The 24,537-nt window shown below is 33.7% G+C and overlaps 1 protein-coding gene across 2 annotated transcripts in view; it reads right to left on the bottom strand.

Annotated features, from left to right (window-relative positions):
* Window positions 1-1,136: 1,136 nt before the first annotated feature.
* The window catches only part of LOC117329113 (glutamate receptor U1-like), an 82,294-nt gene continuing 58,893 nt past the window's right edge, over window positions 1,137-24,537 (bottom strand). The window contains exons 5-12 of one of the 2 annotated variants that reach the window (XM_033886848.1): window positions 24,330-24,383; window positions 19,009-19,227; window positions 13,188-13,292; window positions 10,224-10,367; window positions 7,449-7,661; window positions 6,168-6,994; window positions 3,620-3,791; window positions 1,137-3,191 (exon numbers count right to left, since the gene is read on the bottom strand). In XM_033886848.1, coding sequence (XP_033742739.1) covers window positions 3,039-3,191; window positions 3,620-3,791; window positions 6,168-6,994; window positions 7,449-7,661; window positions 10,224-10,367; window positions 13,188-13,292; window positions 19,009-19,227; window positions 24,330-24,383 — 1,887 coding nt within the window. In that variant the 3' untranslated portion in view covers window positions 1,137-3,038. The remainder of the gene's footprint in view (window positions 3,192-3,619; window positions 3,792-6,167; window positions 6,995-7,448; window positions 7,662-10,223; window positions 10,368-13,187; window positions 13,293-19,008; window positions 19,228-24,329; window positions 24,384-24,537) is intronic. The other variant, XM_033886849.1, reaches the window with a different exon arrangement.

Genomic DNA, 24,537 nt, shown 5'->3' with positions numbered 1-24,537 from the left:
CAAGTTATATTTGTTTTCCCTGCCTGTTATACCACATTATATTTGCATTCCCTGCCTGTTATACCAAGTTATATTTGTATTCCCTGCCTGCTATACCAAGTTATATTTGTATTCCCTGCCTGCTATACCAAGTTATATTTGCATTCCCAGCCTGCTATACCAAGTTATATTTGTTTTCCCTGCCTGTTATACCACATTATATTTGCATTCCCTGCCTGTTATACCAAGTTATATTTGTATTCCCTGCCTGTTATACCAAGTTATATTTGTATTCCCTGCCTGCTATACCAAGTTATATTTGTATTCCCTGCCTGCTATACCAAGATATATTTGTTGTCCCTGCCTGCTATACCAAGATATATTTGTATTCCCTGCGTGCTATACCAAGTTATATTTGTTTTCCCTGCCTGCTATACCAAGTTATATTTGTATTCCCTGCCTGTTATACCACATTATATTTGCATTCCCTGCCTGTTATACCAAGTTATATTTGTATTCCCTGCCTGCTATACCAAGTTATATTTGTATTCCCTGCCTGCTATACCAAGTTGTATTTGCATTCCCAGCCTGCTATACCAAGTTATATTTGTTTTCCCTGCCTGTTATACCACATTATATTTGCATTCCCTGCCTGTTATACCAAGTTATATTTGTATTTCCTGCCTGTTATACCAAGTTATATTTGTATTCCCTGCCTGCTATACCAAGTTATATTTGTATTCCCTGCCTGCTATACCAATATATATTTGTTGTCCCTGCTTGCTATACCAAAATATATTTGTATTCCCTGCGTGCTATACCAAGTTATATTTGTTTTCCCTGCCTGTTATACCAAGTTATATTTGTATTCCCTGCCTGTTATACCAAGTTATATTTGTTTTCCCTGCCTGTTATACCAAGTTATATTTGTATTCCCTGCCTGCTATACCAAGTTATATTTGTATTCCCTGCCTGCTATACTAAGTTATATTTGTATTCCCTGTCTGCTATACCAAGTTATATTTTTTCCCTGCCTGTTATACCAAGTTATATTTGTTTTCCTTGCCTGCTATACCAAGATATATTTGTATTCCCTGCCTGCTATACCAAGATATATTTGTATTCCCTGCCTGCTATACCAAGATATATTTGTATTCCCTGTCTGCTGTACCAAGTTATATTTGTTTTCCCTGCCTGCTATACCAAGTTATATTTGTTTTCCCTGCCTGCTATACCAAGTTCTGTATTGTATTCCCTGTCTGTTATACCAAGTTATATTTGTTTTCCCTGCCTGCTATACCAAGTTCTGTATTGTATTCCCTGTCTGTTATACCAAGTTATATTTGTATTCCCTGCCTGCTATACCAAGTTATATTTGTTTTCCCTGCCTGCTATACCAAGTTATATTTGTTTTCCCTGCCTGCTATACCAAGTTATATTTGTTTTCCCTGCCTGCTATACCAAGTTATATTTGTTTTCCCTGCCTGCTATACCAAGTTATATTTGTTTTCCCTGCCTGCTATACCAAGCTATATTTGTATTCCCTGCCTGCTATACCAAGTTATATTTGTTTTCCCTGCCTGCTATACCAAGTTATATTTGTATTCCCTGCCTGCTATACCAAGTTATATTTGTATTCCCTGCCTGCTATACCAAGTTATATTTGTTTTCCCTGCCTGCTATACCAAGTTATATTTGTATTCCCTGCCTGTTATACCAAGTTATATTTGTATTCCCTGCCTGCTATACCAAGTTATATTTGTATTCCCTGCCTGCTATACCAAGTTATATTTGTATTCCCTGCCTGCTATACCAAGTTATATTTGTTTTCCCTGCCTGCTATACCAAGTTATATTTGTATTCCCTGCCTGTTATACCAAGTTATATTTGTTTTCCCTGTCTGCTATACCAAGTTCTGTATTGTATTCCCTGCCTACTATACCAAGGTCTGTATTGTATTCCCTGCCTACTATACCAAGGTCTGTATTGTAATCCCTGCCTCGTATACCAAGTTATGTACTGTATTCCCTGAGTGTTATTATGCAGCAAAGACTTAGAGTCAATACAATGACGGAAATATAATCATCTATCTAATCCTTTCATTCCCACAAATTGTCTGTTTCCAGATTGTGAAGTTTGATAATAAGCAACAAAACTTATTGAAATTTATTCAGAAAAAAAACAACAACAATAAACCGGCATTTAATATGCCTATATTTCTCATATACGTTTTTGCGTCTTAGTTTTTGTTGCGGTATATGGTAGACTATCAAAACATGGTTAAGAGATCGATCATTTTGAGAAATGTTTAACTTTATGCTTGAACATTTGTATATCAGTATCTTTAGTGTAACAGCATTTTAGCATTGCAATATCGAGACTTCAACGTATAAAAATAATGCTGCGAATGCTCTTAAATAGTTCATTTAATCAGTGTCATACCAATCCTCATTCATTCCTAATAATGCAATTGAATAAACAATATTGAATCTACCATACGCCGACCTAAACTCAGCAGTTGTTCTAGCATTCACAATTATCCAGGTGAGTTTTATAAATTAGGGAGCATGGAATAGTATTAAGTATTATTATCGTATGAAGAATTGATAATAATTTCATAACTTTAATATCATTCAAGTGCAATGTACTGAAGTACATTAGGGAAGATATTAATACAATTACCATACATTGTTCTTATTTTTTTCACACATTATCTGTAAACACAATATCTTCCAACCTTCACATACTATGTTGTATACATATCAGTATACAACATATTCATATTTTGGCCAAAATTATTTAAATAAAAAATACTTGGTAACTATAGCAACGGAACGGTACAAATCACTTGTTCGTTCTTCAAAAATGTACATTGATATATACAGGCAGATCAACAGTTTGTCTGTGGTCATTAGCATCATAATCATCCTCTTATATCACTTATCACGTGTTCATCAATGACGTCAACTATCCTGGACCGGTGTTCACTTCATCCAAATATAAACCACATTTATACTCTCATGTATATATGTATTGTACAATGTACTTCCTATAAGGTACTACTCCCAGCGATTGTGTACGCAGTTCTCGCCAATACTTAATGTACGAGACAAGACTGTACGTACCTCATCGTCCTTACTGCTGGTCTCAGCGTTATTTCCAACATGGTTACCGGAACTGTGAATGTTATTTTCCTCACGCTCTTCAATTGGCTAAATCAAAATATGAAATTGTATTTTAAGAAATATTTCATTGTATTATTGCTTCACAAATTGTAGGAAAAATTGCTCTAAAAATATTGAATCCCTCAACCTTGTTTCGTGATAGAATACATTACTAAATATGTATAGGTAATATTACATTATTATCATCAAAATCATATATTTTATTTTAACCCATTGATGAAAGAGTATAAATGAAAGGTTGACAAGTTTCGCTTATCAATCATTTCTGTGTGACTCATACTATATGGTATGGAGGTTGCATGAAAAATGATTAGTTATCAAACCATGGTACTGTTGTCAATATTTATGAAAATATATATACAGATTTCAAGGAAAAATAAATGTATGCTTTTCAACTATTAAAAATTCTAATATCTAAAATACATTTCATCACATATGTTGCTTGTTTTACTAACCTTTTTATTCTTTGCCCTTGCTCTGTAATAAAGCATTTCTCCCAGGAATACAACGATTGACAGGACGATGCCTCCCAGTAGTACGATGAACATACCGGAAGCCACATTGATTTCTATGGCTTTACTTTTGGCGCTCTGGCGAGGATCAGGACAATTTGGCCGGCGCCACCACCTGGTGAAAGTGAGTAAACCTCTTAACTTATACTATTTTAACACAAAAAGTAAGCATCATACTTACGATTGAATATATACATAAATTCGAGACAGTGGCAGCCGAACAAAGAATATAAAGATAGAAATACCGAAGGCTAAATCTTTAACCACCATCTTAAACTACTATTTTGAACTATGAACTATACTAGCACCTTAAAATATCAAGTTTAACCAAAGAATATAAAAATGCCCTAAAGAACTGTTTTTCCCGCCAATCTTGTCAAAGTTGATTAGGGGAAGGGTGATAAAAGTGTAGAAATCCTGAAAGGGAGATGGGGAAATTCAAACTGGCTTAAACAGATGTTTCAAATAAACTCAACATTATGCCATTTAGATTCTCTAGTAAAATGTTTAACACAAAATACAATAAAACAAACAAATGTTGTCCTACTTCCTGGACAAATAACGGAATATCAAACCCTGGTATTTGAATAACACTTTATCTTTACTTTACATTCACAGTGAATAATAAACGATTTATGCTTACAGATAATGACCTAGTCGGCCTATATGTTGTCAAAATAAGAAAGTGTTGCCAACATATACTATCATAAGAAGAGATTTCATTACAAGATAATTAGGACAATACTAATGATAATGAGCAATGCATCCGGATAACGATATATCAATTCTGAGTTCAAACTTTGTGGATAACAATGTAATGATACAATTTCTCATCAGCACTTGAAATATGACTGACATGACAAACAGCCATAGGCTTTAATGCATAAATGTAATCCGAATATGACATACTTTGCCACATAAGTATTCATAAGAATTACATTTGAATCATTCCCCCATGTGACATTTAAGTTCCTTCAACATGATAAGACATAATTTGATCATATAACAACAGACGAAGCATACATCATCTTTCATCGTTGCTGTTTCTGTAGATTAAATCTAGTTTGTTTAGTTGAGTGAATCTTAAATGAGATTAATAGAGAGTATATTTCACTTCGAATCCCTGTTATCAGACAGAGTATGAGTGTGGCCAACTCTACGACGGATATTGGTAACCTGTGGTGATGGCCGATATCAGCTCTTTTGCAAATGGGTAAAACTACATCACGCGGGACGAGATAACAAAGATTATCACAAACTCGCAATTAAGGCTACTGGAGCTAGATATGCTTCCTACATGTCGGTTAGTGGAACTCGTAATGTAAAATATCTAGGTCAGAAAGAGGCTTTTTTCCCCCGAGTCAGAGCTTGGCATACCTATAATTACACTCAACTACATATTTCTGCGCTCTGCTTCACTTAGCTGTTCCATGATATTTACCTGGAGTTGTGAGAGCATCACTGAATATCATCATCATCGATAGATACTTTAATTTGATCTAAGCTGACGGTATTTTACCTTAAAACGCTTCGGCATTGGTGAATGATTATCATCTTTTTCAATATAGACTATGTGCTTTGCCACTGTTTTGACCTTATCTTATCTTTCACAGGTCAAATCAATAATGTTCCGGAAACATCGAAGTGATTCAATATTTGAAAACTGCAGTCGATAAAATGCTGCTTTTTATATTCGAACGAACTATTTATACATTTCAGAGATAGATTTAAGATATTTTCGCCAAATTATCGTGTAACAAATACGCCAACATGATAATACACACGATTCACCCACATAGTATTACATACAAAGGGTTGCTTGATATAACTGAATGCTATTTGGTTACTTCAAGTCTCATTAGATAGCAATAACAACTGTTGGATCGCATCAGTAGTAATACTGCAATGGGAAAAATGACCCTAACTCTCCTCTTCTCAGATAACAGTTAAGCTGATGTTAAGGAGGTAAGCGTCTTTTAAACCCAAGGCTACCCATAACAAACCTTTGGATGAAATTCATCTGACGGTGTAGCTTTGCATCAACTATTAAATAAGCTTTTCATTTTACATACATAATTAAGTATATCTATTCTTCATGGTATGTCATGTGTTCTTATTTGACCTCATTTTAAAATAGTTTGAAGTTAGAATTACGGATTTGTTTGAATGTCGGTCCTTTGCCTTTTCTACGACATCCGTGGTAATTTGCCACAATATGTTCACTTGTTCTTCAGTGTGCATTTAGTTTCCCTAGCATAACAGGCTTAAAAGGATTAAACTTATTTTATTACATACACTGGGACCACTGTCGTAATCATTCAAAAGCACATTCAAGTAGATTTAGTATCATCTCGGTATCTTACCAAAATTTTGTATAATCGAGTTCAAAACGAATAAAAATAATCAGGGTTGATTTGATATATGAATTAAGAATCGGAATAGCCTTACCGACACATGCGAATGCACGTGGGTGTAATTTCTTCATACTTACTTTCCCTCCAAACGATATAGAATACCATCATCATTCAGCTTTAATGTTGCCCAAGACAGTTTTTCAGTGTAAATGGAATCCTTCTGTGTAGCTATTCCATATCCTTTCAAATCGAATGGGCTTCCTATTTCCGTGAGGCCGCAATCAGTGGCTATATGATGCCTTACTACTGGTGAGTCCCACAGGAAGGCATATTTCTCTCTTAAAACTCGATCGAATCCATTTTCAACTCTTCTCACCATAGATTCCTTGGAGAGCAAGTGCATATGTGCCCACATCTTTGCATAATGCGATATATTTGTATGTTTAAAGAAGTTTTCTATTTGACTACCATCCACAGTACCGTAGTCAAAATCTGTCTGGTCAGCTAAGTCAGCAGCTGAGTCTATAGGTATATGTGCATTGGAAATAGTTAAAAATGCAGCTAAATTAGCAGTATATATAGAAATTATAATTAAAGAGAAAAACCACCATGCAGCACTCACAATTCTACTGGATATCCCAGTGGGGGACCCTGTCAAATTGCCGCGTAAGATGGTTCCCCAAATGTACCAAAAACTTTCTCTCATATTGTGCATAAACTTTGGTTTTTTGTCGTTGTTGACACGACTAGTCGCAAACAGCACTAAGGCTGTCGTCACGAAACAAACAAATATTGCTATCCACACATATTTTGACAGTGGGGATAAAAACTGAAATGGTGACACACTTCTGTCTGGCTTTTTCACGACAACACTGGTTCCTTTTGTCATAAATGGCTTGGTAAAGTCCACAGCCATGGATCTTTTGGGAGTAATTTGGAATGGTGCAAGAGCGATATCTGCTTCCTGAAAATCGAATATCCATCTTATCAAAATAAGCATTGAACACTTTTTAACAGATTTAGATAAATAAAATAAAATGCTAGAAATACCTATTGATCTGTTCACTTAAATATGCAAACATACATTTTATAAGGCTGTACTATTCATTGAATGTATTCATTAACAGTTAAATGTTCTATTTTTAGACATAATATATTGAGAAATGAGCCGAAACACAATTTACTCATGAAAACATGCATAGAAATGAGATGAATATATTACAGTAATGCAATTATTATTTTAGCCAAATCAAGACAATATTAGAGTACTGATATTTAAAAGGTAATTTTTATGAGACCATTTGAAAAGGTATTTAGTAAAAACAAAAAGGTCATGCTTATTCATAAAGACATCTTAATTCAAATGATAGTTCTCATACTAAGGTTATAGTTTGTATACTTCTGTAATTGTTCTATACCTTTTCGAACAACACTCTGACCATTCCGGTCCACCCATGAGACTTCAAACTTCCAAATTTGCCATCAGGTACCAGTGTTAGATTGTATGTAAAATCCAATAATTTGGCCATTTCTTCTAAAACGCTGACACAAAAACCTTCCAGATGGTCGTTTAGGTTGTAAATGGGGTGTGACAGCGGGCTGTCATTTTTCCATTGGATAAACGGAGGCTCCTGTTATGAAAAAGAAGTCATAACACTAACAACAGCTGAAGGGCAATAACAAAAGCATGCGCTGTTGAATATATTACATGACGTCTTATAACTGGCGATACTTCCTTTATTCCATACCATTTTGCCTATATCGCCAAAGACTACATGATAACCCGCTTATTTCGTAAAAACACAAAACAATTGAGGTTTCTTGTTCATGCTTTTATATATATATATTTGCACAAACTAATATTGTACCTGCATAAACATGTAAAATGTGTAAACATGTCTAATGAAAACATCTGCGAACTTGCAATGGCAACACTTGTGTTATTTTTCATATACAAACGTCGCTTTATAGCCTGTAAATCACGCGTAAAGTTGTTCTCTTGATGTAGTGTAGATATTAATATTTAAGGAATTATTTCATTCCACATATATTTACACTTTGATGAACTTCAAATAAACTGATATTTATATGTATCCAGTAATTCGGTTTACTCAGAGGCATGGTATTTTCTTCATATGTGTCAATACATTGTTACAATGTCCAACACTGAACGACACAACACAAAAGATGGGTAAAAGCAAAAAAAAAGAGCAAAATAAACGTTAATATTTTGTCTTCTGTTTGAGAAGAAGCTGTTTCAAAACAGATGGACAGAAGCATAGTATGGCGTGTTTCATAAACAGGAAGGTTATATTTAATTAATCCGTAATCGCATTTAAGCAATATAATCTTAACCAATAATAGCATTGATGAAAAAAAAAGTCAAAAACCTTGTATCATTTAAATAAAAGGTCAACTATTGCTCTGATATGTGAATGTTTGTTTTACGTCGGTTATAACGCTGATCCAATGGAAATGAAATTACAAAAAAAAAAATCTAACTAATGAAATAAGACCTTGCTTTCCTTGAATTTAGAGGAGGATGCTTATTCACAATGTAAAAAGTACATTACATTGTCGCAAAGGATATCTTTTTTTTAAATGCAAATGTGTTGATTTGTTTTAATATACTATCTTAATTCGTTACATTAAATCCATAAACATGATCTTAATAGAAGGACATAATCCATACAAAACTAAAAGAAGTAATATGGCTTTATGTAAACACAGAAAATGAACTTTCATTAATGTCCTCTCTACGACGGAGTGATATCCTATCTTCATTTATACTTACCATGAAAAATATTGTGTGTAATGCATTGTGTATGTCGTCATTTTTCAGTAGAAAGAAAACCCAAATCACCATCACCTCGTGTTAAACTCAGGCTCAACCAATAAAATACGGCGTCATATGATGCTCAGAAAATCTTCCTCATCTAACGTCGTATTTCATTGGTTGAACTCAGAACTATGCATGAGTCGGCGTTTGTGCTGACTCGGTGACACATATGGTTAGTAGACACAGTCTTGAAATAAAAAAGTGTCAATTTCGCTTGTTGGCTTATTGTAACAAAATTGAAAATATGAATTAAAATGACTTCATAATCTAATGGAGTTTTTCTGACTAATGGATGTATATTCTGAGTGATAGTTATTCTCAAGCAGTGACGTACATGTAAGCGTCACATGCACGGATTAGATTGGTGCTCACTGAATAAGGACTAGTATATGCCTTATGTAAGATAATGTAGAAGTCAGTTTTCTGACATGACATTTCCCCAAATATAATAAGGCAAACAAGAAAGAAAAATCAAATAAAAAGCAATGAGTTGAAATAAAGAATATAATAAAATAAAATGAACAGTTTTTTCCAAAAATAAATGTATATCGGCTTTTAAAATCAAAGCAATACATCAGCTTTAGGACAAATCATCAATTCGGGGATAATACGTGAAATTCACAGGATTACAAGTAATAATTTGAATATATTGCCAAGGATATATATTTGCGATGAGATATGAAACGCCTTGTGATTACATTACATTACTCTGGCAATACTTGAAAAACTGATACAAGACATAGTAATTTAGTAAATACTATCAAATGCCATGGTCTTTCCTCGTGGTTCCGTCTTGCTTATTACATTCACTCTTGTTTCATTCTCTATTTTGGGATAAATAATACTGGACTTCAGTAATATCTTTTATATCGTGATCAAAGTGAATTATTGACTGAAAGCAGACGTCAAAACTAAAATGTTGGAAAATAAATCAAAATTAACGTTTTGACGCCAAAAACAATTCATTCTTCTCGTATCAACATATTACCAATTCAAACTCTTATATTGTAAGCTTATCATACTATTAACGCTAGCAAAATACTTTTATGACATTTGGATCGCACTCAGTAGGACATGTATTTATATAAATAATATCTTAATGAAACATGTGTCCTTCAATAGAAGTAGCTAAATCTCTCATTTATGTAAATATTTGAAACTGTATTTTAATTTCACCTTTGTCTGGTTCAATCAATCCAAGATACCAAGATTTGAATCGTAGTCTTGTTAGCTATGGAATATTCATTTTTAATTTAACCTGAAAAAACAAACCACATTGAAATAGATTTATAAGAAAGATTTACGTTTTCGAACATAAATCGTGTCCAACAAAACCTTCTTCAGAATCACTTACGATGATAGTTGTAATTCTTAGTGGTTCGTTGCCAAATATGTCATCGCCCATTCTCATAACACTATCATAAGACCTGGACGGTTCGATCCGCTGTTGCATGGTGTCTTTAAGGCTTCTCCATGTTCCTGACTGAAATAGAGTACTCTGTAAATGTTTGAAGAAAAGAAAACAGAAACGAAGCGTCAGTATACATAGCACAGGCGCAGACACATGGGCAGACATACACTAAGAAGTGAGGCTCTAGACAAAACGGGGGACATTAAAATCAAGATAATTGTTGTCGGATATGAAATGGTAAGGAACTCTTATTAATTTGAAATTGGAATTTTTCAATAAACCCACACATTCAAAACCAATTACAAAGTTATTAGTGTTTTATGTGTAATGGTCGTTTTTGAGAATATATTACATAAGGCAATGCTTCGTTTAGTAATGGAGTAAGTTGGCTATGAGGCACAATCAAACAAGATCAAGCGTAATTTCAACTTCCAAGAGCCTCACTTTAAATTTTGAATGGATATTGTGCTTTATAATCATATTGTTGCTCATTTTCTAGAGACTGGAGAGTCGTAAATGTGCAATGTAATGAAAATATCACTCAAGCCTCACATCAGAGTGATGCACGAGTGTCTTGACATATCCTAAATTTACTAATTGTTGTAAAACAAAAATACGCTATACGTTCAAATACATCATCAACACTTTCCTTTTTATTTGATAATTGGCCGGATTGAAACTCCAGTGAAAATGAACAACTATATAACGAGAGTCTATAATTTATATATAGACACGTAAAGCATGTACATTAGAACTACTCGACTGGCGTGTATATTTCTAGCCAGCTACTACACAGTCCATTACTATGAACAGATAGTCATGATAAATACAATAATAGAATCCCTCACCAATGTAAGAATTCTATTACTAATATTATAAAGTATTGTAAATCACTTGCAGTTAAAATTGTCGCATGTGATTCCACTACATTCATAACGGATATGAACTGCCAAAAGAAAATATTCACGCTTCATACGCGAAATGACATTTTAACTTTATGAATGCAAACCATATATACATGGATATTTTCTATTTAAAGAATCACAGGTTTATATTCGTAAACCTCCTTACAGGAAATTTGAATTTGCATTCATCGATTCCAAAAATCCATGTGGCAATATGCATATTAAGTGATTCACGACATACTCAGTAGACAATGCGATATAAACATATATACATGCTTTGTTGTAGAATTGACACCCACATGGGTTTGTTAGTATTGAGTTGAACATGTATTATAAAAGATAAGAAGTGGACAACTACTAGAATTAATTTGACAAGATATTTAGTGAAGAAAAGACAAAAGTATTGTAAAAGAACAGCTGAAGCAAACAAAAGGGTCACAAATGAATAACACCCATTGATTCACATATACATGTATACATCAGTCTTTGAGCATTATATATGCTGCTCACAATAAGACGATAATAACATCTTTATAATTATCTTATCAAGATCTTTATATATCATGTCATGGCGTCTTCAACCAATAAAAGTTGTATATGAAATATTTTTAATTAAAATCAAATTCCTCTATTTTTTTAAACAAAATATTTTTTTTAAAGCCGAAAAAACACTTTTTTCATCTTAACATTTTCAGTTGAAAAAAATTTCAGTAACAAAAATTGATGACAAAATGAGAAGAAAGTGGGAAGAAAAAGAAACAAAAATAGATCATGATGATACTACCTGTCACCAGCATATGTCCATTATACGCATTAGTAATTAATAAAGCATAGGGAGCTAAAACTTAAAACGATTACTATTACTCTGCTGAAATGACAGTAAGCCAGCGCCATAAATGCTGATTAATCCAAATTCAATAAAAGATTTAAAGGAATTAATTTATTTCATATTAATCATATTTGTATCTCATAAAGTAGGTAATTAATTTTTTTTTAAATACAATTTTTATCATAAAAGGTATGGAAAATTTAAATGACATTTCTTATATTTCAAAACAAGAAAACATCATCTTTTCGACAACATGAAATAACTCAAAATTTACAAATGTCCACATACATTCATATGCCAATTATTCAGCACACATGTTCTGAATATTCCAGTATCTATTATTTTTTTTAATTATCCTGATAAATATAGGCCTAAGAGTAAATCTAACGTTTAGTATCAAAATTATTAAACAATACATATATCCAGTATCATTTGGATAATTCAAGTAAGCATACAATAATCCTGTTGAAAAAGTTTATTTCTAAGTTAAAGTATACGTCAATTATGTTAGTGATACATATCATGCCACACTACATTCTCAAATACCATTCTTAATCGGAGATTAACCATGCCACAACACTAGCGCAAAGAGCAATCGCAGGATGTGCACCATGTCACGTGACAGACCTATTCAGGAACCACCACAATTACGCAATCTAGTACAGTATACTTAACAAATGCACAGTGTTTAGGAATGGCAATGGTGCTAATTATAATAACAGTCACTAAAAATGAAAAGACACCCCATGTGGAACGGACATTTTATATGTCATGAGTTTTCAAACAATACCATCACATTAAGTAGTTCGAATGTCTACGTTAAAAAAATAATAATAATAAAAAAAAAACATAAAAAAAGGTTCCAAGCAACGGCTCTTACCTGGTAATCAGAGTCATTGGTCTCCATAAATAAAAAGGGCTTTATATATATTCCATATCTAGCTAATTTTCGAAGCTAAAATATCTAGCTATTCAAATCTAAATACATAGAAAGTGCCACATTGCATGAAAAAAAGCCTAACTACTTCAAGATTTGTTTTCTTTATAACCGACCTCACAATCCAATCTAGGTCTACTACAAATATACATGTTGGTGGTAAACTCTATCACAATGTGCTATATTTGCGAAATAGGCATACTCCTATGTGAATATATTGTATTTTCAACACTCACTGTTCCATTTTTCAATGTTGCCAGAGTAGACATCCTGAGAAAAGTCTCCTTTCTCTTCCCAGCCTTTGTGAATTCTACATGACCTGTGCACCCGTCGATGGTTATCTGGAAACATTGAGAAATTAGTAAACACACATCATTGACTGTATTCACAGGTGTCTAAGTCTAAAATAATTATATGTTATTGATATTTAACAAATATTGCATGGCACTGAGGGCAATATGGGAGTTTATGGACTGGTCAGTCACCCAAATATATGTATATGGACCGAAGCGAAGAGCTTCGGTCCATATACATATATTTGGGTGACTGACCAGTCCATAAACTCCCATATTGCCCTCAGTGCCATGCAATATTTGTTATATTATACCGAATATGACCAACATGACATGGAAAAAATAAACAACAAGTTGTTCTTAATCATTAAACAAATCCTCTGTTGTAGATTTTTCTTTTAAATAGGAACGGAAGGTGTTCACTGCGTATTTAGTTGCTTGTTTGGTATTGATGGAGTCCTTCGCATCGGTTATCGAAACAAGTTCGGTTTCGTCCAAGGACGCAAATCTATCACTGCCAGACGCCATTTCGCTCAGTGTCTGAAATGATGACGTCATAATATGACGACGTCAACTTGGTATTATGACGTCATTTTCATATAGCGTCGGCCCGGAGTCAAGGACTTCGGCCCTTGACTCCGGGCCATATACTATATATGGACCGGAGCAACTACTAGACTCAAATAGGCACTTAAATGAATGAGGTATAATATATTCAAATACGATGCAATGTAGGTATCCTTGCTGTTGATTATTTCCATTCTATATAACTTCACAGTATATTGTTTGGGGTGGACGACTATTGGCCATCATATCAGTTCCGTAAAATCCCGTTTAGTGTAAGAACAAGTGAGGAAAAAGGACTAGCATTGTTGACTGGCAAAATGACTTCTTCTATAAATATTGAATCAGGTGCATCTTTTATTGTTATGTATATCTTTCGGCACGGGGAGTCACATACGCTAACGAACAAAATGGTCCTTGTATTTCGGCTTATCAAGGTGTTTGCAAAGGATGCTAAATAGAAATGCTTAGTTTTGTTGACGAAGGAAGTTCTGACATGATACATGTATATCATGGGTGAGTGAAAACTGCTTTTCACTCAGTGGCTGCAGTCTTTGTAGTGTACTGTCCGGATAAGTTCTAAAAATACATGCTGGTTGTAAATTTCTAAAAAAAATCAAAAGCATGCATATTTACATCGGTGATCCAGATATAAGACCAGAGAAATTGTTTCAACTTAGCAAATGTATTAGTTTTTGTCTCTACGGTTTAGCTATTAAAGTAGAAAAGAAGCGCACATTAGCGCAAACAATATCGAGGCTGCCTGAATACACTTCCGCAATTCTAGTAAAACCGCTTTGTTTTCAAAATGTGTATTTTCACACAATTTATGCGTTGATTCCACTCTTTGTTTTTCGACTTTGTTGGCAAAGTAGAACATTAGACTTAAGGTTTTGCAAGCCAAAAGAAACAAGTTTCGTAATGATATTGATCCTCCTTTACTATTTCTGAACAACATTACCTTGATCAAATACAGTCACATGGTCATTAAAAGTTTGAAATTCAAATTAAAAAAAAACAAAAAACAAAAAACGCTTCTTGAAATATTTCTGAATTTCTGGTTGAGCTTTTTAATCTCGATTACTATTTTCGTACCTCATGTTATATTTGGAAATGGAAGTAACCCCTGATTATTGGAGAAGGTTACACATGCAAACAAAAGTCAATCCTGCGACTTTGCTATAGAGTAAAAAGTTAGAAGGAAACATTTTTAACATTTTGAACTTTCTTAATTAGATATTAGCCAAAAATCGCAAAGACTAAATGACATATCGCATTCTACAAGGTGTGATTAGATTGTCAATATAAACACTGAATAACAATACGGAGTAAAAGGTGTCTTATCAGTTACGTTTATTGGTTTTATCTACCATGGAAGAATAACATTTCTAGCGCAATAAGTACGCGGTGTTGTCTCCTCTCTCGGACAAACTTGTAAAAGTTTGTGTATGATATTCAAGTCTGTTGATTGATTGAGATTTTAAATTGTTCTCGTGTGATTTGTGTCACGTGATCTTTTGTTAACGTCATCAGGAATCGCTTCGACGTCATACAGTCCAGGTCGTAGCTTACATATACAGACTGCTATGAAAACTAGATATGCCATGACCTCCGAATCTGTCACTTTCCCCACACCCGTTACACATATTCTTGGTCAATAAAACGACCTGTCAGACAAGGATTTTATCGATGCTGATCTTGTTGCCGATGGTTTGTTTGTTTGTTTGTTTGTTTTTTGTTTAACGTCCTATTAACAGCCAGGGTCATTTAAGGACGTGCCAGGTTTTGGAGGTGGAGGAAAGCCGGAGTACCCGGAGAAAAACCACCGGCCTACGGTCAGTACCTGGCAACTGTCCCACGTAGGTTTGGAACTCGCAACCCAGTGGTGGAGGGCTAGTGATAAAGTGTCGGTACACCTTAACCACTCGGCCACCGCGGCCCCCTGCCGATGGTATTATTGTATCGAAGTTTAGCAAACAACCTATCGGTGATGTAATGAAAATTATCGATATTTCTTTCATAATGATCTTAGCGAACAATTGAAACAATATCTAAAACAAAGAATGTATTTCCAATCACTATTTAGAATCTAAAATAGGACGGCACATTCACAGCAAACAATAATAACCACTCCGTCTCTCATAAACGTCTCAGAGAACTTAGTGACAGTGATTTTTTTTACTCTTTGGCTGGAAACAGATTACACATTTGGTCTTTTCTTTTTTTATTTCATAGCTTTTGAAAATTAGCAAACGAGAGTGAAATAAATAAACAAAACAACATTCCTTGAGTAAGTTCCATTTATACATTAAACATATCGAATTAATGACGATATGGTATGACAAATGATGGACAGAACCACTAAAACAACTGATACGCAAGGCTTTCATCCCATCACCACCCGGTATATTCAGATATTGAAGGCTGTTCCGTTTGCACAACTGACAACGCTCTTTGTTTACAAGGAGATCATTTTGATTCGATTTCCCGCTTGGACATGGAATGCACGGGACAGCTTTCAGGTATTCCTGTTTACACACACTTATAAACTCCTGTGTGTTTTGTCAATGGGATGCACGTGCTTTATCAGAATCAACTTACTATAAATATTTTTAAAAAAATGGACGAATGATTTTACTCTTTTTGAGAAATTAAATGGGATCAATATGAGAAAACGCATTACACAGAATCATTTAATAAGAAGGTCATATTGATGCAGAAGGAACCGAATGGTGAGATTAGGTCTTAGATTTCTCAAGAAAATTGTCGGTTGTTCACTTGATTCGATTCATTGTTTGTGTTTTCGTATTAAGACACATATCTAAATACCGATACAACCAAAGTATATAAGGATTAATACAATCCGATGTGGTTTTTATATACAAAAAATTCTCATCTTTTTATATGTAAAGAATACATTAATCAGAAACCGATATTTGAAAAAAATATTGTATATGTATTAATTATCGTGTTAATTATTCATAAACAATAGATTATTCAACGTTAACATGTATGATGTTATGATACTGTTTTTATAATTCTATTCTAGGTAATTCCCAGACTTATTTCTTATAATACGAGAACTATGTCATCAATCGGAAATACGACAATGTTTTGTAAATAATGTGCAAATCTTTCATACTTTTTTGTATATATATATATATATTTAACGAAAAGGATGTTCTCATATGTAAGAGAAGTCCTATCCTTGTAGACTTTTAAGAGTAACAATAGAATATCTATTGATGGGTGAGGTGAGGAGAAGTCAGACAAGACAGATGAGAGACAACGACACGATGCAGAACAAATAAGGGAGGGGTGAAAAGTGCATAAATCTACGAAGCAAAAGGTCAAGAAATGATCATGTACAGATACAAGTATTATATAGTTATACACAGATCGACTACAGTTGACTGGAAATAAAGTCGTACAGACAAAGTAATAACAATCATCTCACTTCGTTCTCGAGGAAACTTCCAGACTCGTCATGCTGTACATATGAAATACAAACATCTGTATAAAGAATCGCTAATGGAATAAACTACAAACAAAGGTCGAAGAGGACGCTATCGACATGGAGAGGAGAGGGTGTACAGGGAGGAGATCAATACACAGGGTCACTTTTACAGAGACAGAATTATCTGGTTCGATTTTATACCTTTTCTCCAAAAATGTATCAAAATTATAATTGAATTGATTCATTCTATATTTTTAAAAAAAGTTGAGAGAGAAGAACATTAATTTTATGCATATACTTTGAATGTGACTTTATTACGTGATCTTGTGCCTGTTTGGGGTAAGATTGGCTTACAAATCAGTGTGTTACAGAAATAACAGGTATATCGAAACATGAACTCTAACGTCTGATTTTTTTTTCTGTCGCAGCTTTGTCACCATACTCTGGTACGTATTACTTGCGCAAAAAAAGAAGAAGATAATACTCATTGCTTTAATCTGTATTTATACTAGACAAAAAAGTTTTATATTTATACGAAATGTCAGATATTTGAGAACAGAAAAAAATAATATTGTGTCATTTTTCTGCCTTGTCTAAGAGCAAGTGTTTTACCATTGCTCCCCAAAGTATAGTAAGTCGTCATCGTGTTCTGTACATTGTACATTAATGTTGGAGTTTAGCATTGAAAAAATATCACTTTATCATACTGTAGTATCATACCTTTGTAAAAAGGTTTAAGAAAAAAGTAAATAAATAGATAAAACGATATTAAGTAAGAATTTTTTTGGACAATTCGTGAAATATTATTGAGTTATCTGGACCGGCATTGCTACAAAGCAATTCGACCTGATAATATTACCACTTGTTTGTAACAGTCGTTTTAGACGTGGGAACCTTCCTACTACGCGCTTGCGATGTACATTGTTGGTAGATCTCACACGACAGATGTGTACCTTATATAATCTAGGTTAATTGCAAAAGCAGAAAACCAGTTGTATTATATACATGTATAACAAAACAGTGATCATGTGTTTACGATTGAATTTCCCGTAAACGTCGTCTGCTTATCATTATGTTTATATCTATAAATAAACTGCCGTCAGATTCCACCCTAATAAAAGTAGAAGTTTGCCTGTATTATAACTACTCTTCACCTTGTCGAAGAGTTTGTCTGTCTAGATATACCTATTATCACATTTAACTAACTTCACTCAATCTTCTTGAGGAGTCCACCTGTCCATATATTCCTATTATCACTTTAATATTACTGCAGTCAACTTCCTTTAGACACCGCCTTTATATGACCACCACCTGTCATTTGACCTTTAGCCTGTACATTCATCTGCTTTGCAGTTTATATCGCCTTCGAAACCACACAACTTACATATGTATGCAGGCAACCTATAGGCCACCTGGCTATCGGTCATGTAAATATTTTTCAGTTTATAAGTATCATATACAGTATCATCTATGTAAACTGTTTTCTCCTTGCTTCATAGCCGATTTTTACTGAATTCCGTATAATGATGTAACGTTATACAAAAACATGTTGATATGGATTATACACATGGTGCACACATGTAAACAGTATATTTGTAAAGCATTCAGTAATGGGTTTAGGTTTTCAGTGCAAAATACGCATACTTCGTTAATATCGCAAATAAAATGTTATGGGGTTTTACAGTTATATACGTCTAGTGTATTGACAGCATGCAACATTCACATCATGACGTGTATAGTTACCTGTCGTAAGGTTTTGAGCATTTGGAATCTGCCAGATCCGTTGTTGAAATCAAGCATAGTTTGATAGATTTTTAAGGAGTCGTGGTACACAGCATTGTTCAATGTCCAATTTGAACCGGTCAAGGCACAAAAGCTAGTGTTGGTGTCAAGCATAAGGGACAGAGACGTCATGTTTGCTCGGGAATCAATGTATTTATCTAAGGTTATGTCGTCCACTCCCTGAAAATCGAAACAGAGAAGTAAAGTAAATATCGGTAAAACCTGAAAGAGCACGCTGCAAGTATGTACTCATTTCAATGGAAAAGATGTATAAACGATATCAACTTTATTTTGGCCATTCAAAAACATGTTTTGGGATTGCACAATAGTGATGTCAGGAAATCTTTGAACATAATTGTAGTAATACATTCAACATAAACCGAATGGCGAATATGATTATTTCAGTTTTAAGATTCTTTTCTTATTAGCATGCGAGACAAGCAATTAAAACACAATTAACTTTTCGGTGTATATGCCACCATATACATGATGAGTTTCCATGTTATTAGTCTCACATTTTATATCTACTTTTATAATGTAATCGACCTGTTGTCTTTCACGTACTATGTTTGCAAGCGTCACTAGTTCAATATACCATTGATTGTTTGCATCAGCTATGGTAGTCAGAAATCTATTGTGACGTCAAAATTTGGACAATGACGTTACGTCAAGAAAGGAAAAATGACGCAGCTAAATGTTTGCCATATCATATGATATTGTCCTCCACATTTTGACTTTAAAACCTGTTAAATTATATTTTCTGGCCTTTGTAATAAAATCCAATCCTGTTTGTTTTTCATTTTTCATTTGATATGAGAATCAATTAGACCAAAAACAATTTTTGCGTAAACAGAGAATTCACACATTTCTCACGAGATGATTTTTTTTCTAAAAGAAGGTATATGTGAGTATCATATCTAAGATACACAAGCAGATGGCAACCACGGGTAAAATATAAGTGAAATTCACGCGAACCGTATGTGACTGACCGTACCCCCAATTTAATGCACACTTTGATGTCAAACAACGGACACATCCGTTGGAACAGATGAAGTAGGAAGAGATAAAAGCCTAAGAAATATTTCATGTGCCCTTCGCTAATGACACTTATATGTAAAATTGATATTCTCCTGGCGTAACGCCACCAAAAACGAAAAAGCAGAATTGATGTTAGTACACTTACGAGAACGACACTTATATGAAATTAAACATATGTATGTACATGTATATATAAACACTTACTTGATATGCATTGAATCATTCCTAAATGCTAGTTATAGCATATTTCAAAATGCATGTAAAGTGCAACTTGCCCTGTATTTCAGATAGTAAATTGGCAATTACGAGTCGTGTTGTCTAAATGTAAAATAGCTTTCGAAGTCGTGGATGTGGTATGCATTGTAGAGCTGCAGGCTAAACTATTACTACTGGCGCCGTCTATCTGTAGATTTTATGTAGATTCAATTGGACAAATATGTTTGAGGATAATGAAATTTACTTTTGAATGGATACAGAATATAAAAAAAACAACTTCTAAAATGAACTGGGTATGTCGTAGATAGTACAGTGATTATGTGCTGTAATTAGAACATTTCCAATTTACTGGAAGGCGGATAAGACTCTTTTACTAGGGATATTTTAATTTAATTCCATATATGTGATTAAAATTAAAATGAAAAAAAAAATATCAATAAAATAAAGCCATATTGTTATCGATTCGCATAAATAAGTTAGTACAGTAGTAAGCATCATCATTTCTAATCAATACTTTGTATACCTTCAGGACAAATTCAGGTTTGATTTTCTCAGAAATAAAAGTAATCAAATAAAATAAAACATTAGTTTCGCTTGTGGTTGAAATGCCATTGATTGTTGTAGTATGCATGTCTATGGCAATGTGATACAGCTTAGAGCGTATTCAATTGATTTCTCATTTGCCAACCTTAACCTTTGTAACACTTTCATAAACGTTGACCAAATTGCAACCTTGAGCTCTTTCTTGTCGAAATACTCATACAAAATTAAATTACTTCAAAGTACAGCGTGGCGTATGGACCTTGTCAAAATCAGTGAGAGAAGGTTACTAAAAGATTGGCAAAGCAATAGTCCAAATAATTATATATTCGAACGTCCCCTTAGAAACACGTTATCTCTGCGTTAATGTGATTACGTATGTCGAACAACGCCCAATTACATGTAATTATTGAGAAAGGATACCGATCAATGTTGTGTTGAAGATTTAATGTCTACTTGTTAGACACGCTCCAACACTAACTACTATTATCTCTTATTTGTGGTAATAAAAGTTTTCTTACTTGTATATGACAATTTCTAGGAAAATACATATATACGTTCATTCTTGATAATTTCTTGGTAATTTGAAGAAACTGGTGTAAATTAAGATCATGAATATTCCCCTAACGATATGTAAATCGAATTAATTTGTGTATCCTACCACCTTTGCGTCTCTATGGGTATCAAACCAGTGTTTATGGGAATTACCATCAAGAGAAATGTCTTAATATTTCATAATAGCGATAAATTGGTACTTTATAGCTATACGGAAAGGCAACTACTCAACAGTAATAAGATATGGTCATACGCCTCCTGACACTGTTGATACAATTAACGGTATTCTGCTTTCGATTTAGGGTGGACATCTTTGTAAAGCTGATTCCAGTAAAGACATGTAGATGAGTTTATTTTCTCTGATATCACTTGGGTATCAGCACTTTAGATCCTTGGTATTACTGACATGTCATAATAGAAGGACGAAACAGATATCTGGTTGAGTTAACTTTAAATATTTCCAAATTTGTATTGAAAAATGTTAGTGTCTGTATCTGGAGTAGAATTCCCATTATCTAACAAGATTATTAAATCCTAATGTTGTTGATATAATCTTTGTTGATTACTTGGGAATAATTAGAACCTTAAGTTTGTATTAGATATTCGAGTGAGCTTTAGCAACATTGTAAGTTAAATGTTTCTAAAGTCTATGTTTGAGTATACCAATTATTATAACGCATCTATAATTAAGAACATGTGCTATGTCTAGCTTTTTTCTTCCTTTTGCAAAGCGCCACGTGTGAAATGAAAGTCATCTTTTGATAAGAATTTTGAAAGGAATATATATGTACACAATCATTATTATTATTAACGCTTATCCGCCATACTAAAACATAACCAGAAAAAAACTCTAAATCATCATTACGCTTATAATCGATTTTGAAATACCGCTATCATCGCGATTCCATTCTTTGCGTTTTACTATTAATTTTCGAAGTGAGTCCATCAGTTCAATAACAGGGAAAACGGAAATTGCTTTATGTGCCATTCCATTGGACATTTGGTAATATTATTAAGTGTTTCAGAAAATGCATTAGCTGTTGTAGGTTTAACCTACATCAAAGCTAAGCAACCTGGCATGACTCTATATAATGCTGTAAAAGCTTAAGCGGTCTACGTTTGTCATTTGATTTGAAATAAAACAGCGTTGAATTGTTCTAAAATAGATCGTCTTGCTGGGAGCGGAGGAGGACTGCAATAACGATAGATCGGCAGGGATTACGATGTCCAGAACCCAAAATGAGATCACAAATAAAGGACAGTTATTGGTGCAGTACGTTTCCAGCGCCACCTGCTAACTGTGAAGAAAAACCTTTTATCACAGCGGTAAACAATAGATGGATAGGATTAGTTGTACATTATAAGGTATTACAAAACAGATGCTATGGATTGAGTGAAATTGGTGAAGAAATAAGAAACAATTAGATCTTGATATGAGGCGTAATCAAAGATCGAATCGATTCTGATCAGTTTTATGATAAAAACCAGACTTCTTTGTAGTATAGGTTACAATAAAAATGCCAATCGCTTTCATGAAATTATTATATGTCGTTAGTGTTTCTGACTTAAAATTAAGGCACATTATAAGATAAATCAGTAAAAACTAGAAATGCAGGGTATACCTTGTTGTAGACAAGACATGAGTTTCTGGCATCGTAGAGAAAATAACTTAATTAAGACATATTTGAAATAAGTTTACATACGTGAACAGTAAACATTTTAATAATATATTTTGTCGCTGAAAATGAAATTCAGTAAGTGTATGGTCATCGTTAATTCGGCATGTACACTGGACAATTTGCTGGACTAATTAGCAGCACGTGCACGCCGACATGGACATATCAGTGTAACGCTCGATATTAGGGTCTTGACGGTGTAATACTTTTTATCACGTTTGAATTCCCTTGTCTTGCTAGACTCCGTTCTATTGCATTGGTTTTCGCTGATATGAAACAATTCCAGGACGATAAGTATCATGGACTGTTTTTTTTCATCAAGAGCAAACGTTGCACATTTCCGTCAACAGTGCATGCTTTATATTGCATAGTAACTTAGCGTTTCATATTTGTGTACTGGTAGAATAAAGCATGTATTGCAATGTAATTGTAAAGTTGGTCTATAATGTCGTATATATGGAGGTTACACAAAGAGTGGTTGTTGTATATGGAGCTTACTTTACTTGGTGTTTATTTTTCAAAAGTTACAAAAACAAGAACTTAAGTGTGTGTGTGTGTGTGTGTTTTTTAACTTTGAAAAAATAAATAACGAGAGTGAAAATCAAAAATCAAAATCAGGTGTGGTGTAAGGATATGACCTTAATTGAAACGCTGCTAATTAATATGCAAAACTGACAATATCGGAAATGCATAGAAAAATCACAATTTATTACATATCATAACAAATATTGAGCAAGTTTATTCTTTTCTTATAAATAAATTGAAAGAAATATATTTGTACTTTCAAAAATATGACAAAAACAAATACGAACTACCTCTTGTACGTTATCATTTCCGAAACCTCGTAAAGCTGCCTTGAACTGTTAGCCAATCTAATCGCATTTAACCACATGGTTAAATAGATTTCCAATCGAAACGCATTTAGGGTTTATTCCACTTGTGGTATAAACGAAAATAGTCAACAGTTGTTATGTTAATTTCATGCCTTGGGAGTTGAATAACACCCACCTATTGTGGTAGAAACATGTATCAGACATTCTGAATATATGTTTATAGAAAACCAACTGTATATGTATATGTTTATTTTACTGAGACCAATTTCCTTAAGAAACTGAGTATACTATGTAACGTATGTGAACATTGCCTTGTTCGCGGCTATTGTGCAATGACGAAGAAATCCCCCCCCCCCCCCCCCCCCCCCCCCCCCCCCCGAGTTTTGATAGAGTCCTGTTTTTGCATCTAATAATGTTAACTTACCATGTTAACAACCAGCCATGTATTTGGACGGGAAAGTAAACTTAAATACAATGCCTGAAAAGACAAATACAATTAGTGCATTATTGTAAACTTATATAACATTACAATACAATGTTTAATTTTCACATGATACTATACATGTCAATTCTTTTTCCAAATTATAGTGTAGCGAATTTATTACGGAGGTTGTTCATATTGTAGATTAAAC

Source organism: Pecten maximus, chromosome 6 (genome assembly GCF_902652985.1).
Source record: "Pecten maximus chromosome 6, xPecMax1.1, whole genome shotgun sequence".
NCBI classification, from domain to species: domain Eukaryota; kingdom Metazoa; phylum Mollusca; class Bivalvia; order Pectinida; family Pectinidae; genus Pecten; species Pecten maximus.
Note: the sequence above shows the minus strand (reverse complement) of the source record. Positions and strands in the feature narration are given on the sequence as shown.